At 44.3% G+C, this 17,500-nt stretch overlaps 2 protein-coding genes across 5 annotated transcripts in view; both read right to left on the reverse strand.

Moving 5' to 3' along the window:
- Positions 1–11,536, reverse strand: part of si:ch211-212o1.2 (uncharacterized protein LOC492735 homolog) — a 29,601-nt gene extending 18,065 nt beyond the window's left edge. For all 4 annotated transcript variants that reach the window (XR_011105153.1, XR_011105151.1, XR_011105152.1 and 1 more), the window contains exon 1: positions 11,044–11,536. Coding sequence is in view for 1 of the 4 variants with exons in the window: in XM_068731984.1 (XP_068588085.1) it covers positions 11,044–11,203 (160 nt within the window). In the remaining 3 variants the exon portion in view is untranslated. The remainder of the gene's footprint in view (positions 1–11,043) is intronic.
- A 3,721-nt stretch (positions 11,537–15,257) lies between these two features.
- Positions 15,258–17,500, reverse strand: part of znf423 (zinc finger protein 423) — a 75,398-nt gene continuing 73,155 nt past the window's right edge. Inside the window, exon 19 of the mRNA XM_068731925.1 lies at positions 15,258–16,271. Coding sequence (XP_068588026.1) covers positions 16,242–16,271 — 30 coding nt within the window. The 3' untranslated portion in view covers positions 15,258–16,241. The remainder of the gene's footprint in view (positions 16,272–17,500) is intronic.

Here is a 17,500-nt window from a genome sequence, read left to right on the forward strand (position 1 = left end):
ACACTTAGACACACGCAAACACAAACACACTGACACACACACACACACACACACATCTACACACACTCATAGGGCCCGAGAAGCGCACTCATTAATATCATTCTGACAACAACTGGCTCCCTGGCAACCCCTCATGCCATCGCTCACCCAACAGCATCCCCCGCCTGTGAGCGCGCACGCGGGTGTGCGAGGGGATTTAACCTGGGCGGAGCCGGGGGAGGGGAACGAGGGGTGCTAATAGGCTGAAATTAATCAACGCCGGCTGATTCGCTGTCTGGGGAATGAGTGGCGGGCAGCAGGCAGGCAACACATCCTGAATACTAATAGACTAATGGAGAGGGGAGTCAGAAAGTGGACCGTTAGCTCTCTCTCTGCTGTGTGTCAGGTAAAAGGAAATAAGGTGAGGGACTGAGGAGTGTTACAATATATGAGCACTTTCAACCTACAGACATCCAGATCGATGACGGATGCAAGTAAAAACGCAAAAACCAGCATCAGTGGGACGATCGTTATTTTATATGACAAAAAGATGAACCTCTGTGTGACACAAACACCACTTCTAAGCTGCCTTTGCTCCTAAACGAGAACATATTTGGACTAAATCTGCAGTGCTAGAATAAGACGAAAATGAACAGAAAAAAATAATAGAGTGAGGCCTTCTTCATAAGCCGGCTAAATGTGCAACCACATCTGTTCCTCGCTCTCGGTTTGGCCTTTCATCCACACAAAACTGGAGCAAGAAGAGATTTATCCGTTTTCTTCTGCACTGAAGTGGCCCAACGTCTATTTTGTGTTCTGCAAATCTTCATCATACATTAAGTGAATCGTCTGTCGATCACCTGTCCCCACACTGTACCTTTACTTAGATTTGGACAAGCCACAGAAGTGTTCGGAGAGAATAGCTGCACGTCACACCGTACTTCAATGTGCTGATGAGACGTGCGCCCGTGTGGTGACCACTTGTACTGCAACCGTGAAGCGTGGCAGTAGAGGAAACACAGTAGAACGCCGGGAGCAACGGAGGAACATGTGTAAAAAAAACAAACAAAACTAAATAAACTTATGTGCGTAAGCCGTGGTGCATTCTGGGAAACTTCCCCAACACCCCTGATCCTAGGCAGCGTTCCAACACTCGTACTACAACACTATTAATTAAGTATCCCAGAAAAAGCTTTAGGATGTCTCAATATGTCAAATACAGAATGCTAAAACTACTACTGTTCTACTACTGCATGCGGTCGTGTACGCTGTTTTACAAGATGTGAGCCAGTCTGCTCTTCTGGCTGTTCTGACCCACAATCCTCTGAGCAGCTATATGAGCAAGAGGGTCAAAGTTCAAGGTGCCATGTTATGACGAAGTAGCACGTCCCAATCGAATGCATACCGCCTGCAACAGTATACGTACTTTGAAAAGGCAGCTGCAGTATGCACTGAAGGCAAAAAGAAAGCATGAGATTTTGGAGTTAGTCTTGTCGTTTGTGATGTTTCCCATCTTCATTTCTCTTTTTTTTTTGCTGCTGGCAGTAACTGCACACACACATTTCAAACTTGTCCCATAAATAATGACATTGAATGAATCATCCTTTTATAAAGGAGGCAAAACGCTAATCTGCAAATCTCCACCAACAAGGATATGAGGTTGAGAAAAATATCCTTCTTGATTCTATTATGACCAATCAATCAAGTGAACACCAAAAACCCCACTACAAGAAAAGTCTGACACTCTGAGCAGCGGCTCAAAGGCCGAGTCACGCGCCTTTTTGAGCCTTTTCTTCTCCCCATCACATACAGTTTGTCCCCGAGATAAACTGTGTTTACGAACACTTATTCATACTCGTGTAAAGATCGCTAACACAATAGGCGCTAACTCAAAGAGGGTGATATTGTATGTACGAACAGAATGCAGACGGCTCTGCTACTCTCTCTCTCTCTCTCTCTCTCTCTCTCTCTCTCTCTGCGTCCCCCTGGTTTGCTCTCAGTAGGCTGTCTTCAGATGGGACTCGGGAGAGGGAGAGAAAGGGAGAGAGAGAGAGAGAGAGAGAGAGAGAGAGAGAGAGAGAAATGTGGGTGGTAAAAGTGGGTCACATGCTCAGAGAGAACGAAAATGAAAGAGGGGGAGACGGCGAGCGACGAGGGAGAGAGACACAGAGAGAATGACAGTAACAGGGGAAGATGGGGTGAGAGAGAGAGAGAGAGACACAAAGAGGGTGAGAGAGAGAGAGAGGGGGGGGAGAGAGAGGGGAGGTTGAATTCCCCTGTTCAGAAGGAGTGGATCAGTCACAGGCCGCTTTCCTTTCATCTGATCTCAGTGGACCACAGAACCTGGGACACACACACACACACACACACACACACACACACACACACACACACACACACACACAATAATAGTACACAACACAGGGACGGAAGCAAACACACACTCATCGGCACACACATACACACAAAACCAACATCAACGCAGAGTACACATACCACAGATGACGAAACACACACACACACACACACACACACACACACACACACACACACACACACACACACACACACAGTATGTATGTCTTTATGTGGATGCGCACGCACACAAGCCTGCCAGACAAACTTAATAAATCCATTACCCTGTAGATTCAACAGCAACAAAGAGAGGAATGTAGGAAATGAGATTCAATAACGGCATACCGACACAATGGTGCACACACACACACACACACACACACACACGTAGACAAACAGATGCATACATCTAGACACAATAACACACACACATAAACACGTTTTAACCCACATGAGAGCCGGTGTAAGTGGGCCCTGCTCCAGCCTCCCTCCCCTGTGGAGACAAAAAAAAAAAAAAAAAAAGGATGGACAGATCCCATCATGTGTGTGTTCCTTTGTGTGCGAGTGTGTGTGCTGTATGCCATCACCTCATCTCCTGGGCTTTCTGCTACCACCATATTCATCTGTGGCCCTCATAAGGATAATTATACACACACACACACACACACACACACACACACACACACACACACACACACACACACACACACACACACACAGACACACAGAGGTCCTCTCTTGCGTTGGTCAAGGTCAACAGTAAAAGCCTGCCTAGAAGGCTCGCCTAAAGCCATAACTGCACTCTGTGTGTGTGTGTGTGTGTGTGTGTGTGTGTGTGTGTGTGTGTGTGTGTGTGTTAAGTGTGTATAGTGCGTCGGTGCCTGTGTCTGAATACGTGTGCACATCATTTATGTGTCTGTGTGCTTTGTGTGGACAACGAGCCAAAAATCTGAATCCTCTCCATCTATTTAAGGCAAAGTATCTCCGTTGAAAGCAGCTTCAGACAAATGTTCCAACACACAGTTCATGAAACCAAGCTTCTGAAATTAGACAATTAGACAATCCTCGCTAGTTCAAGGGTGAATTTTCACATTTTATAATAAAAATGAAAAAGGTGCATCCACAACTGGGACAAGAAAAGGGACTCACTTAGGAGCCAGGTCATCACGGCCTATACAATACAGGTGTTTGCTTTTCAGCTCTATATTAATTCATTAAAACTATAGCAACAGTGAGGCTAAGCTAAGGATCGTGGAGCTACGGTTATTTGTGAAACCGATAAACAACAACCCTCTGAGCTTGATTTCCAACGTGTTTGACATTTGTAAGGATCTGGATGTGTAAATGGACTAACCACAGGAGGAAAGAGAGGACTTTTGAGGTAACTATACCGCAGCCTGAGGAGGTCTGAGGGACGGCTGCAGGGGGGAGAGAGAGCGAGAGAGAGAGAGGGAGAGACGGAGAGAGAGAGAGAGAGAGAGAGAGAGAGAGAGAACGTGACATGGAAAATGAAGAGATGTGGCCACGTTGCAGGTAGGAGAGCTTGAGGGAAAGAGAGACAGTAGACAATAGAGAGCTTACATACACACATGTCCCTGTGTGTGTGTGTGTGTGTGTGTGTGTGTGTGTGTGTGTGTGTGTGTGTGTGTGTGTGTGTGTGTGTGTGTGTGTGTGTGTGTGTGTGTGAGAAAGCAAGAGCGCTATGTCACGTCATCTCCACTGTCATGTGTGTGCAGGATGCAAAGATCCTCAATATTCTTTCGGGGGTTAATCGTGGTCCAGATGTGAGAGGACTCTGTAAAATACAGATACAAGTACAACTTCCTGGAGGGTATTTCTCTCACATCTCCTCTGGATTACTGTTATGAGCAGCAGCAGCCACCAAGGTTGAACACAAACTAAATGAGAGCAAACTTCAGAAACGGCATCAGCCGAAACTTCAAGGAAGAACCCCGGGGACGATGCACATCAGAGAGCTCATTGGAACTTCATTCAAATAAAAACAGTGTGTTTCTTCTGTCTTCGGAATAAGACAGATCACTCGTACCTTGAGGAATTTAGCAGCAAAAAACTGAATCTGTTGGGGTCTCCGGTGGTCCACTGCGGCGACACAAACTGGTAAAAATGTCACCCCCCCCCCCAAAAAAAAGGCAGTGTGATGGGTAGGTGACATTGTCAAATTGTAACGATTTGTGACCGAAGCAACCAAGCAACACCTGATTGGTTATTTAACAAAATGTTTGACGTCTGCAGAGTCTTGAGGAAACACTGTTCATAGAAAGAGGAAAAGTAGGCTACGTGTCATTCTTCTCACTCTAGTCCTCAATGATAGGCAAACCAGGTCAGTAAAACACACACACACACACACACACACACACACACACACACTACCTTACACACAAACTGAACAGAGAAGATTAATCTATTGATTCTGCTGACTGTGCTAAAGTATTCTCTGGCCCGCTCTGGTCGTACGCACACTGAGGTCACATGAACACACACAGAGCTCAAAGCCCATGTGACCTACACACATGCTAAAATGGGTTCTGACCCCACAACCTTTATGACCCTGGGGTCAGCAGTTCAGGGAGTCTGGTCGTGTGTGTGTGTGTGTGTGTGTGACAATGTGTCAGCTGTCACATGTGAGGAGTGAGTGTTATCACAGCGTCACGCCTTCAACAGATAAATTCAGGTCCATCAGATTTCTGTCCCTGCTCTGCAAACTTTAAAGAACCCTAAACGTGTTGAACTTGAGAACGGCATTTGGTGTGGCGTGATCGTTAAAATATCGCGAATGGCGGTTATTTTGACCGAGGTAACCGTGACATTTTCATACGGTCCCATGCCTCCGTAATAAGAGAGCGCTTTGAGAGGCGCTCCTCTGCCGCAGGACGTCCTAATGTGCGTTCGACGGGAACAGGTCGACACATGAGCCGTCAGAGCGAGGTGGAAGATCAGCGTCGCTCTTTAGATCGCCTACACACACCGATAACAGACCCTCCGGGGTAACTAGAGATCACACACACACACACACAATGAAAGACAGACACACAAAACATACTGTACATGAGACGAGACTTGGATGTCTTGCAACATATAGAAAGAAGCCAGAGAATGCGAGGAGAGGAGAGAAAAGAGAGAGAGGAGGCAAAAGAGAGAGAGGAGAGAGGAGAGAGGAGAGAGGAGAGAGGAGAGAAGAGGGAGGAGGGAGGAGGGAGGAGAGGCGGTCAGTGGACCGTGACACTTCAGACATATGGGAGGACCGAGGAGAGAGGAGGGGATGAAGAGAGAGTCGGTCAGAGAGACACAGAAACAGAGGGAGAGGGAGATGCGTCCAGCTGTTTGTCCGTCCTAGCTTTGCTGTAATGAGCACATGTTTGGCTCTATGGAGCATTGCCAACGCCTCATCTAACTTCTCCAAAGTCTAACAAGCCAAACTGCTATTTAGATTTACCTCCTACCGGCGGTGAACCGGACCCAAACAACTGAGCACATAACAGCGTGGCGCTCCCTTAAATGGACACTTTGACATTTTGAATTATTGCTGTTTATTTTCCTTCAACAGACACTTGTCAGCATGTGGGGAACATTTCTGCTTTTAAGTTTTTCGTAAAAATGGCTCGGCGGCATTGTTAGCGCCGCTGAGCACGTCTTCCACTTGCAGCCTGCTGTGCGCTTTGGCTGAAATGAGGGAAAGCTTATAAGTCATTTGGAGATTTACCTGGTGAAGAACACAGAAATGCACACCAAAAAAAAAAACCCTTTTCTTCATGATTACAGCTGGAAAGCCACTAACCACGAACTGCAACCACATGCCTCCCGCGACGGTTTTGACAGCCGACTGAGAAAGTTGATCTAATACGACGTTTCACTGTTTTGTGGTGGACAGCTGCCATTGTCCTTCATCAAAAAACTCTCTTATTTATTGTTCTGTAATGTTTCAGCAGAATTGAAACCTTCACAGTATTATTTTAAATCTAGATACTAGATGCAAAAAAAACCTATAAACTAGGATTCATTTCGCAGTAAAAATGTGCCAGGCTACTAAAACACTATTTTTTGTCCATGTTGTTAATCCTCATCTGAGCAACATTTACATCACTGAAGCCTGTGTAGCCTTCATAATATTCATAATAATAAGTTTTGTCCATATTTGTAAATCCACCGTCTACACTGTCCGCGTGTCGTTTCAATGAATTCAGCTGAACTTAAACTTGTTCAGTCATTTAGACAATAAACCCAAGCCTGACTGATTATTATCATTTTCAGTTTATTACATTAATAATGGCCAATAAGTGATGAATGGTCATCTAAAAATGTTGCTCAATGTAAAAAAAAAAAATAATGACATCAGCAGATGTGTCGAATTATAGATGGTAAATTGACCACATTCATATAGTGCTTATCCAAATAAAAAATAAAACACCTTTATGTTCATGTACCGGGGGACCGCATCGCCTCGAGAGCAATTATGAGTTCAGAGTTTTGCTCAAGAACACTCTGACATGCCGACAGGAGGAGCTGGAGAGTCAAACCACCAACCCCGGACAACCCAGTCCGTCTCCACAGCCAGCTGGCATTTTCACATTCCCAAATATATGGATGGTGGCATCAGCTGGGTTCTTCTACCGAAGCTCTTTTCATTGGAGTTGGTTGTGGATGTAAAGGGATCAAGAGTCACTAAACGCCCTGAACATTCCTCAAAGACGTGAAGTCAGCCGGACAAACAGGAGACTGAGCTTCTCTTACAACAAGGTGGTTCCAATAACAGCTGAGAACAGGAAGAAGCCAGCAGGGCTGGGTCACCGTTAATATATCACAAATATATGTATTTTATATACACATATATAACTGACTGATAAGCCCCTTCAAGAGAACAGGCCCCCTCCCTAGGGTCTGGGAGCTGTTCCTTTGTTAAAAAGGGCTCAAACCCACACTGGGCCAGCCCCCCCTCAAACGGTCTGGGGCGACCCAGAGCTGGACTGATCAGCCTTTTAGAAAAGATAAATAAATAAATGAAAAAAGGAAATAGAGTAAATAACTAAATGATATTTAACTCTGGAGCTCCGTGACGGTGCCCTGGTCGTGGTTTGCTGCCAGTGGACGGGCAATTACTTTAAAAGGTTTTTTTAATTTTTTTTATTTATTTATTTTTTTCGGACGTTATATTTTGTAATTTATGTACTTTCTTTTGTTTTTTTCTTTCATTTCAAAAGGCTCAGGCACACACACACACACTCTCTCTCTCTCTCTCTCTCACACACACACACACACACACACACACACACACCGTCCTTCCATACACTGACAATATGATGTTGGCTGGCTTGTATCTCACTGTTCTTGTCGTCCTCTTGTTGTTATGTCTATGTATTGCCTCTTGTCTTGCAATAAATAAATAATAAATATAAAAAAAACACAAAAGAAGAAAGAAGGAAGAAGCCAGCGGACGCTTTAGAGGGAGATATCTGAGAACCTCGCCACAAAAGAAAATCATCGGTGTTGCGTCCGACTGCCTTGTCCAGGCTATTTTTACCCAGAGTCGGTCCGCTCTCGGATAAAGTGTCGGGACCATGTGTGATCCTCTTATCCATCAATCAGTGCTGCCCTCAACAACAACAACAACAACAACAACAACAACAGGCTGGCAGAGCAAACGCGACCTCATCAGCATCCTTCTCATTTACTGTGTTCAGCCTGCGTTTTGCTTATCAAGCTCTGCCTGCTCTCATATTTCATAACAAATGCTTTTAAAAGTGATGGTGTGTGATGTTAATTAGTTTTTCACTGTAGGGTATGTTTGATTTTAATTTCAGGACACAGAACTATAGGTTTAATAATGTCCCATGTGATCGTTTTTGGCAGATGTAATTGCATTGTGCTATAAAAGTTTCATATTTAAGTTATTTATTTCATCTTTAACTTGGGCTGATGGTAAATTGCTGCCAAAGCGATGAGTCGGTACTAAATGTGCGCATCTCTTAACACTGCTACTACTAATGCTCATTAGTTGATGCTGTGATCTATGAATAAATGAACACAAAAAAACAGTTGGTCCTGGTCCAACATCTCATCAGCGCGTGTCCAACTTTAATGAGGCTAAATAATCAACCGTGTGTGTGTGTGTGTGTGTGTGTGTGTGTGTGTGTGTGTGTCTCTACCTGCACGTATAAAAGCTCGTCTGTTTATATGAATGTGTAATGTTGGCGTTGCCTGGCAGTGGAATAGACCAAACAGCAGAGTGGAGATCTCGCTGAATAACAAAGTAGATCCAGTCCCATTAATGGCGAAGGTGACTCCTTCACTCTAAAAATAGGACTACCTGTCCCACCAGCTCCCACTGAAGAGAGGGGTTTGTTCTGCAGGCAGACAGATGTGAAGATTTTTTTTTTTAAAGTCTAAAGTCAGCAGCTCGATCAGAAGATGCTTTACAGCTCAGTGAGAGCAGCACTGCTGTCAGGGCTTCGGATGGAGACCATGTGACACACGTCGCGCCCTCGCGTGAACCTCACAACAGCGCGGCGAAAACCTTTCTTTTCTCCGATCCTCGTTTCTATTTTAGGAAGCGCTAACAAGTGGCCAACGCGGTCCGTCTAGAGGCAATTAAAATGCTCAGTGAAGTGAGAAGCGGGGCAGATGGTCGGGCAAAAAGTGGCTCAGTCCAGCTTGATGCACAACTGGTGGGGCAGGTTTTATCTGCTGAGGGCTGAGGCGCTCGGTGCCCCCCTGAAACCTACAGTGATAAAACGGCTCAATTTATCTCCTCGGTTAAATGTTGCTCTCCCTTTTCTGAGTCCACCTTTGACGGAAACCCATCGACAGGCAGTCAATAAAGGCCGGAGTTGAGCTGTGATGAAGTGTGGATGCTGAAGTTAAAATCCTGAGGACCATGAGCAGGTTCATGTCGAACAGAAAGACATGAAACTCGTCAGCTTCTTTTTAATTTTTACAGATGAATAAAAGCCAATATGACTGAGGCAAAAAAAACGATGTGATTGAAATGAACACAGAAGAGGGCAGGGAGGGGTGTGGCTGATGGGAAAATATTCTCTGGAAGCTACATTTGCTTAACAACGCCCACAACGCAGACTGCTACACGATGACCTCAGAGGCAACACTTTGTTGTGACGGCAGCGGGCAATTCTGCCAACAATGACGACTGCTGTCCTTTTATTAAAGTAGTCGCAGCCCGAGCACCACGCACTCCTGACATTTTTTTTATTCTGCCAGGCCATTTTCATTCTAGACGCCTAATCAGACACTTATTGGGACTGGGATGCCCGGTGAATTTAAACAACAACAAGACAACCGGCAACACTCCCGACCCCAAGGACTGGATTTGAGGATTACTGCTGTAAACTGACATTGATTTTAGTCCCGGGACTGAGCGTCTCCCTCCTAGCTGGGGGCAACGACTTCACTTGCATCTGAAAAACTTCCCCGTGACTCCTGCAGGAGTAAAGGCCTTTACCTGAGGTAGTGCTAGAGGCATTTTAAACATGTGTGCACGTGACTGGGGTTGGCCTTTAAGACCCAATCTGTTTTCCAAATGTCAAAGGGGAACGCACAGAAAGTCATTATTGTACTTCCATAAAGTCTGGAGACATATTCAACAGAGAATAATCAAAACGTATGACTTTTAATTCCCAGTAAGGGGTTAGGGTTTAGTGCTCCGAAAACACCAGATCCTTCCTTTTCCACCATGCATCTAAAAAGCATTGTTTATTAGAACCTCTATGCAAATATCTTAACAATATTCATACTTCAGAGGGCTGCCTCCAGAGACATTATGCAGCAGCTTTTACAGGCTGAGCAGCACTCTGCGATGAGAGTATCAGTGAAGAAACCTTGCTTTGACCCGCACACCAAACTCATGTATTTAGCTACAAACCGCCGAGCAACTAAGTTATGTAATATCTTCTGCCGCAGTTAAATGTTTGTTTACATCGCCGAAATGTGTTCACAGACCTTCAGCAAAGGGCCCCGAGTTATCTGCAAAGCCCTCTATACACACATTAAAAAGACTGTTCATTTAAATATATATATATATATATATATATATATATATATATATACCTGGTATGCCTTCATTAGATACATGACAGATGATGGGGAGCGACATGCATGCAACAAAGGTCCTCAGCCAGGACACAGATGTTGCAGTTCATGGCCTTCGCCCTGACCCCTCGGGGTCTTTTTAGTCTGAGTTTAGGTCTCAGTGGGTCTAAAGCCAGACTCTGATCCTGATCATTGAGACACCTTGGTACAGTTCCCTGTGGAGGTCCACTTTAAATAAAAGGCAAACACTAAGAGGTACGGGTGTTTAGAATATTGTATTCCTCTCAGTGTTATTACATAGTCTAGCAGATAACCAAATATATATATATATTAGGGACAGGCTGATCAGTAAGCTGCAGACTGATACATGTGGTGCTTTTAGCTGTAACGACAGGCCTCCACGCTGTTCAATGCATCATTCACAGGAGGGAACATGACAGAGAGAGCCTACTGTATGCGCAGCCATAATAAGGACGTAGTGACCGGTCGTAAATTAGCCTACATTTCATTAATAGCTAGCTTATAGCCACGCTGTCTCCATCATCCTTGTGAACATCTTCCTGTCGCTCTGCGGCATGTAGGCCTCCACCGTTACCATATGTCTCCTTCGTAGTCCCGACAAAACACAACCGACCACAAACACGTCCTCACCGGGAGAGTAGAGCTGTGCCAGCTGCCGGGCCCCGGCGTGCTGCGGTCCCCAGCGAGGCTCCGCGCTGCGTGCAGCCGCCCCGTGCTCGTTCCCGTTCGGATCCTCCTCCGCCATGGACCGGTGCCTGATGTCGGTCTCTGAGAGAAGCGACGCCGCCATGACTCCTTCCCGCTGCCCGGTTTCAGCTTTACGACATCAATAACACATGTGTCTCGGTCAATAACTGTGTGGTGTCCCGGCCTCCGGTAGCTGTTGTTGTGGCTGGATGGCGGAGGGAGGCTGAACCGACTGATGCTAGCTGGGATGCACCGGAGCAGCCTCGCGCCACCCGGAAATACACGGAGGGAGCTGCGCTGACACACAGACCTGTTTCACCGTTTTAACCGCCGTGGCTTCTGTCATTAGTTTGTAACGGAGGAAAAAAACAAACGTGCATATGTGTTTCACAACATTAAAACACGTGACGTTTGTTTTACGGCTCTTACCGCGCGGGTTTAGTTCAACAAACTTCGTGTGTGTGTCCACTTCAACTGTCACGGCAGCTGAAGGCAGGGACCGTCTGCATCTTGCAGCTATGATAAGTAGTGGAAGTGGTCCCTACAATTCAGTGTCTGGTGTTTAAGTGTGTGTGGAAGTGAAAATGGTCTGTCTGCTCCCTCTATGCGCAACAATAGAGACATTAAACTATACTATTAGGACACTTAAATGCACCTATCATCGGCTGCAGACCATTCCAAGTGAAATTCACAGGATCACAGCAGCAAAGTGGACAGTGCACACGAGATACAGAGTAAAAAAACAAGAGCAACAAGTAATATAAATAAGTAATAAACAGTAAGAATATAAACTAAGTAAAAGGTACAAAATCCACAGTAACTAAGTATAACTAAAGAACTAAAATAGTATACAGAGAGGGTATTTTTATTGCACAGTGTGTTTCTATTGCACAGATTTTTAGTGGTTTTTGGTATTGTGTGGTCTACTGGGAGCAGAGCTGGTTGTGCAGCCTGACAGCAGCAGGATGGACCTGTGGTACCTCTCCTTCACACACCGGGGGTGAATCAGCCGGTGGCTGAAGGAGCTGCACAGAGCTGCCAGGGCGTCACGCATTGGGGCGGGAGGTGTTGTCCATCAGGGATGATAGCTTAGCCATCATCCTCCTGTCTCCCACCACCTCCACCGTATCCAGTGGACACCCCAGCACACTGCTGGCCTTCTTGACGAGTTTGTTAAGTCTCTTCCAAACGGCTGCTGAGATGCTGCTACCCCAGCAGACCACTCCATAGAAGATGGCTGATGCCACCACAGAGTCGAAGAAGGTCCTCAGGAGTGCTCTCTGCACTCCTAAAGACCTCAGTCTCCTCAGCAGATAGAGTCTGATCTGACCCTTTTTATAGAGTGCGTGTATGTGGTTAGTCCAGTCCAGTTTATTGTTCAAGTGAACGCCCAACAGGTCCAGTTGCTGCAGAAAACCTTGAAACCAGTGGATTTATACACAAGACATACACAGTGAGCCTACAGGGGACAAGTTTTACTGCTCTGGTAATACAAGTAAGTGTACACGCTACAGCCTTCTGGTGGGGAGGCTCCCAGCAGCTGCAAAAACTCAACTGCTCAGACACATGGATACTGCTGAAACAGAAGGCTGCATACATCTAAACAAGTCAGTCAGTCATAAAGAAACACAGCCAGAGGAGATCATGTTAAACAGCAACATGTGTGTGATTTATGTTAGAAGTAGGTCCAAAGCGAAATGGCAGGGAAAGTGGGTTGGTGTCAGAGAGTCCACTGTAACATTCTTAGAATAACACAAAATACCAAAGTGAAACTCAGTACTTAGTTTTTTATACATAAGCCCTCTTAAAAGTGATGGTTTTCGCCATGCAGACGATGAATCATATTGACTTAAACGATGCCCGGACTTTTCATCTCGCACCAACAGCTGGTCAGAGTTTCCACTTATCCTGTGAAAGATTCAAAGATCTACTAAATGGATTGGCACAAAACTGTGTCCGGATTATTAATGTTTCCCAGAGGCTGAATTCTAATTGGCGACCGCCTGATTTTTTTCCTGTAGTGCCACCATGAAGACGACCTTTGTGGTTTTGAGTGAAACGTCTCAACAGCTTTCGACTGGATTGCCATAGAAATTGGTACAGACATCTGGATGATTGGTAATCACTTTGGTGATCCTCCAACTTTTATTTACTGCAGCGATCAGGTCAAATATTCAATTTGTCCATTCATTTGGTTTCCGATTAAATACTTTAAGACCAAATAAGGGAATTCCTGAATCAGCTGAGATTGAATCAGTTGAGTGCTATTTAGCAAAAAAAAAAAAAATGGTGAACACGGTCAATATTACACCTGCTGAACGTCAACAAGCTAGCATTGGCATTATGAGGATTTTAGCATAGCGACATTAGCATGCAGCCTAAAGCACCCTTGAGCCGAGGTACGGCCTCACAGAGCAGCCAGCATGGCTGTAGACTCTTACCGCAGACAGTATAAGAGAAGGGGTTGTACTCTGTATGTCATTGTTTTGGCTTGACGACCTCATTGCTCGTTCATACCAAATGTGAACACATGTTTGATCCACGACATCTTACCTTCACCAGGTGACCGGAGACGCATCTTCAATGGGATGTCCATGATGCTCTCAGTTGCCGGCTGGTACGTCAAGGCTGTGTTTTGGAGAATTCTGGAAATCTTACCTACATGTTTGTACACTTTCTATATCCATAATAACTGGGAGGCCAGTCACTGCACTGTTCACACTGCTGGGACTCAAAAGAGATTTCAATCTGAACAGGAGTACTTGTTGAAATGTTTTATTATTATAGATTATAGAAATCTGTTATCATTCAAATATTGTTTTCCATTTTAAAGTTATTTGACTTCTTACTGACAGGAGTGGAATGGAGCACTCTACTAAAAATCACAAACGGGCATTAAGTGTCTCTTTATCGGTAGATATACTGAGATGATTGTGGTCAAAGTGTGATCAATGCCACAGTTATCTTTGTGAACGTGGTCCCTGGGTATAATGACAGTCTGTGTTTTGTGGTATGGAAGATGGAATAAGTTTGCCAACAATTGTAGAATCTGAACGGCGTCATGCCATCATTCATACAGCGCTGTGTGAATCGGTCAACATTAACGATGTCCCTGTCGCTAAATCCCTTTGGTTTTACAGTGTGGGTGACAGTGTTGCATTTTCACCTCTACAGTATTATTATATACAGTAAGCTTGCAATTTCATGGGAATCTGAAAGTGACCCGTCACTGTGATGTTATCGAATCAATCCCCCGGATTCCTCTTGGACTCCAGTTTTCCTGACTCCACTCACAGCAGCGACATTCACGCTGAACAGAGTGGATACGAAGACTTCCACTGCTGGAGTGTGTGGTGTGTTCTCACTCAGACTTCTAAAGTCTCATATGCGTCATTTTCTTTTTTAAATGACAAGGTGTGTATTGTTTCATAATCCTTAAAAATCCAAAATGTAATCTAATCACATTTTTATTAGGATAGAGAAAACATAAAATGTTTGCAATCACATATTTACAAGGACATTTTAAGACATGCTAGAAACAAGAATAATATACACAATTTAAGTTTATAAATCGTCGTTTAACCTTTGACCCACCAGTGTGTCATGTTTATCTCGACCCATGGAGTCCAAAGTGAAGAAGCACAATGTCAATTCAAAATGAAATCATACTAAAGCCACAAAATAACACCTGGTGCTGATAGAACACACGTGTGAGTTATTGATCACAACGAAAATGTGTTTGTCTTTAACGGCATCATTTAAGATTACATTTATCTGAAAACCTTTGTCCCCTACGCCCTCACTCACATTCAACCCTTCAGGTTTGGTGGTAGGTGTTATTAGGTGGAAGTTTTCTTTGAAGATTGTTTCAATTGAATACTTTATTCTGTAGATCTGAAGACATATTTCACAAATAAATATGCTGACGATTAGAGAAAAGTAGCAGAAATATGTTTTCTCTTCTTTCAAACCCATGGCTGTTCATTCTTAATTTTGACCATCACGTCTCTGAATCATCCTCATTGGTATTTCCACCCAACTTGGAGAGTATTGCACTTGAATATTAGAGCTATAGTTACTGATGACACTATATGTATGCATGCAAGCTCACATATTTAGTTCTATTGAAAAAAATGCACATCACACAGGAATTCTTTATTTGTCATTTATTTATTTGTTTTATCTTTTTTGTCTGTACTAGATTATTGCAATCTGGTTAATTCACATTTAAAAAGCAGTCATTGACCAGACGCACTGAAATCGATGATATTCATTTTTACAATAACCATTATAGGCCCCATAGAGACTGGAAAACCCAATCCAAAAAAAAAAAAAAAGAAACATCTGTATGGTTTTCTGCACTTTATTTTGTTTGATGAGACTTTTTTTGATAGAAATTACAAAAAAGAAAAATATATATAACAATAATCATAAAAAGGAGAGTTGGGGGGGAAAAAAACTCAGGAATATTACGACTGGCAAACAAACAATCACAACACAGCACAAGTACCTACTTACGGCGAGAAATGAAAGGTACAAAAAATTTAAACAAAAATAAGCGCATATGGCAGAAAGAAAAATCAAAGAAGTTGGCACCTATGAAGTTAAATACGATAAGCAACCGAGGGGACGAGAAAGTGAAGCCTTTTTCCTACAATCTATTAAAAAAATCCCAAAACAAAGGGTGGTTTCTCGCTTTTTGTCCTTTTCTATTTGTTAAAAAAAATAAAATGCCTGACCCGGGGAGTGATGGTTGGGAGGAGAGGAAAGGAGATGGGGGAGGAGGAAGAAGCTGGTGGGGGGTGGTGGTGGTGGTGGGGGGGGGAGGGGGGGGGGGGGGGGTTGGCAGGGACAATAAAAAATACTGCACGTACAATACCTTTTCTCACTCCTCTCTTTCCTTCATCTAGCTCTTACCGTTTCTCTCACCCACTTTCTCCTTTCTTTATTTAATAGCATATCCCATTAATATTCCTTTCCCCCGCTGCTCCTAATAGCCGCGCCCAGTGGCGCGATCGTTAGAGTTTTACATGTGAGTAGCAAATGACACTTTGATTGGCTGTGATGTGGAGATGGGAGTCCCCCGCCGGCTCCGGGTCGGGGGCCCCGGCTGAGTCGAGAGATCCTGCCGGGCCTCGGTCTCACTGCGCGTGCTGACTCAGTGTGTGGTTCTGCAGGGAGAGAGGGAGAGGGAGGGATAGAGAGAAAACGTGAGAACACATGATGAGAGAAATAATGGGCTACGTGAGCACAGTGCTTTCCACTTGCACCCCCACCCAATAATAGAACAGAGGAGAAGAGAAACACAACCGCCTCTCAAAGTACAGACAGCGAGGCCTCCTCGCTTTAAACATGGTCTGACGAAAGAAGGGGAAGAGAACGGAGAGGAAGAAAAGAAGAAGAAAAGAGGAAGAAAAGAGGACGAAACACGACGAGCGGACGAGGCAAAACACAAACTGGTGGGTACAGCGCAGAGGTGTTGTCGCTCACACAAAATATTATGAGAAATAGAGGAAAAAGAAACAGATTTGAGCATTTTGAAATTTGCCATGCATTCTGTGAGAGAAAACAGAATGCTTATACTTTTGCACATATTGACACACACCTAGTCTAATCTAATCTAATAAAAGCAGCACCTGGTTTTGGTCCGGACCAAACCATTACAGCTCATTTAGTATTTGTTCTGTTTTTGTTTTATTTCTAATATGTGGGAACCCAGAGCCTCGATTTGTTTATTCAGATCTGTGAAACCCTTGTGTCTTTTGATATTGTGATTAATATTTTACAGAGACCGTCTCCATACCGCGGAGACGCCTACACTCGCATCTCTCCAAAGGCATCAGCGCACTACACATCAATACATAATCACAATACCAAAAACAAAAAAAAACCAACCCTTTTTTTTCTTCTAAATTTAAATTCACAACAGCAGCGAGAACACAAAGGGAGACTGATGCAGCGATCTCTGGGTAAAAAACTAGAGAGGAGGAGCTGAGATCCAGGATGATATGCATGTGTAAATAACTGAGGTATAGGCACCAAAACGGTCAAGCACACAACATACTTCACACACACACACACACACACACACACACACAACCAATACTATGTTAAACGTCATGACTGAAAGGTAGACACGCTAACAGGCCTGCAGGCTTCTCCCTGTGTTTGGAATGTTATACACAGATATGTACACACACACACACACACACACACACACACACACACACACACACACACACACACACAGTCCTCTGTGGCTGTCCCATATCAGCTACAATGGGGAACTGAACTCATGATAATCTGGATTTGCTGGTTTGGAACTAGGATCACATCTAAAGCTGGGGAGATACTGTCTGTGTATCTGTGTGTGTGCGCACTGGAGATAGGCAGATGATTG

The sequence above is a fragment of the Cebidichthys violaceus genome, unplaced genomic scaffold (assembly GCF_023349555.1).
Source record: "Cebidichthys violaceus isolate CVI_PGR_0920_01 unplaced genomic scaffold, fCebVio1.0.p SCAF_55, whole genome shotgun sequence".
Lineage (NCBI taxonomy): Eukaryota > Metazoa > Chordata > Actinopteri > Perciformes > Stichaeidae > Cebidichthys > Cebidichthys violaceus.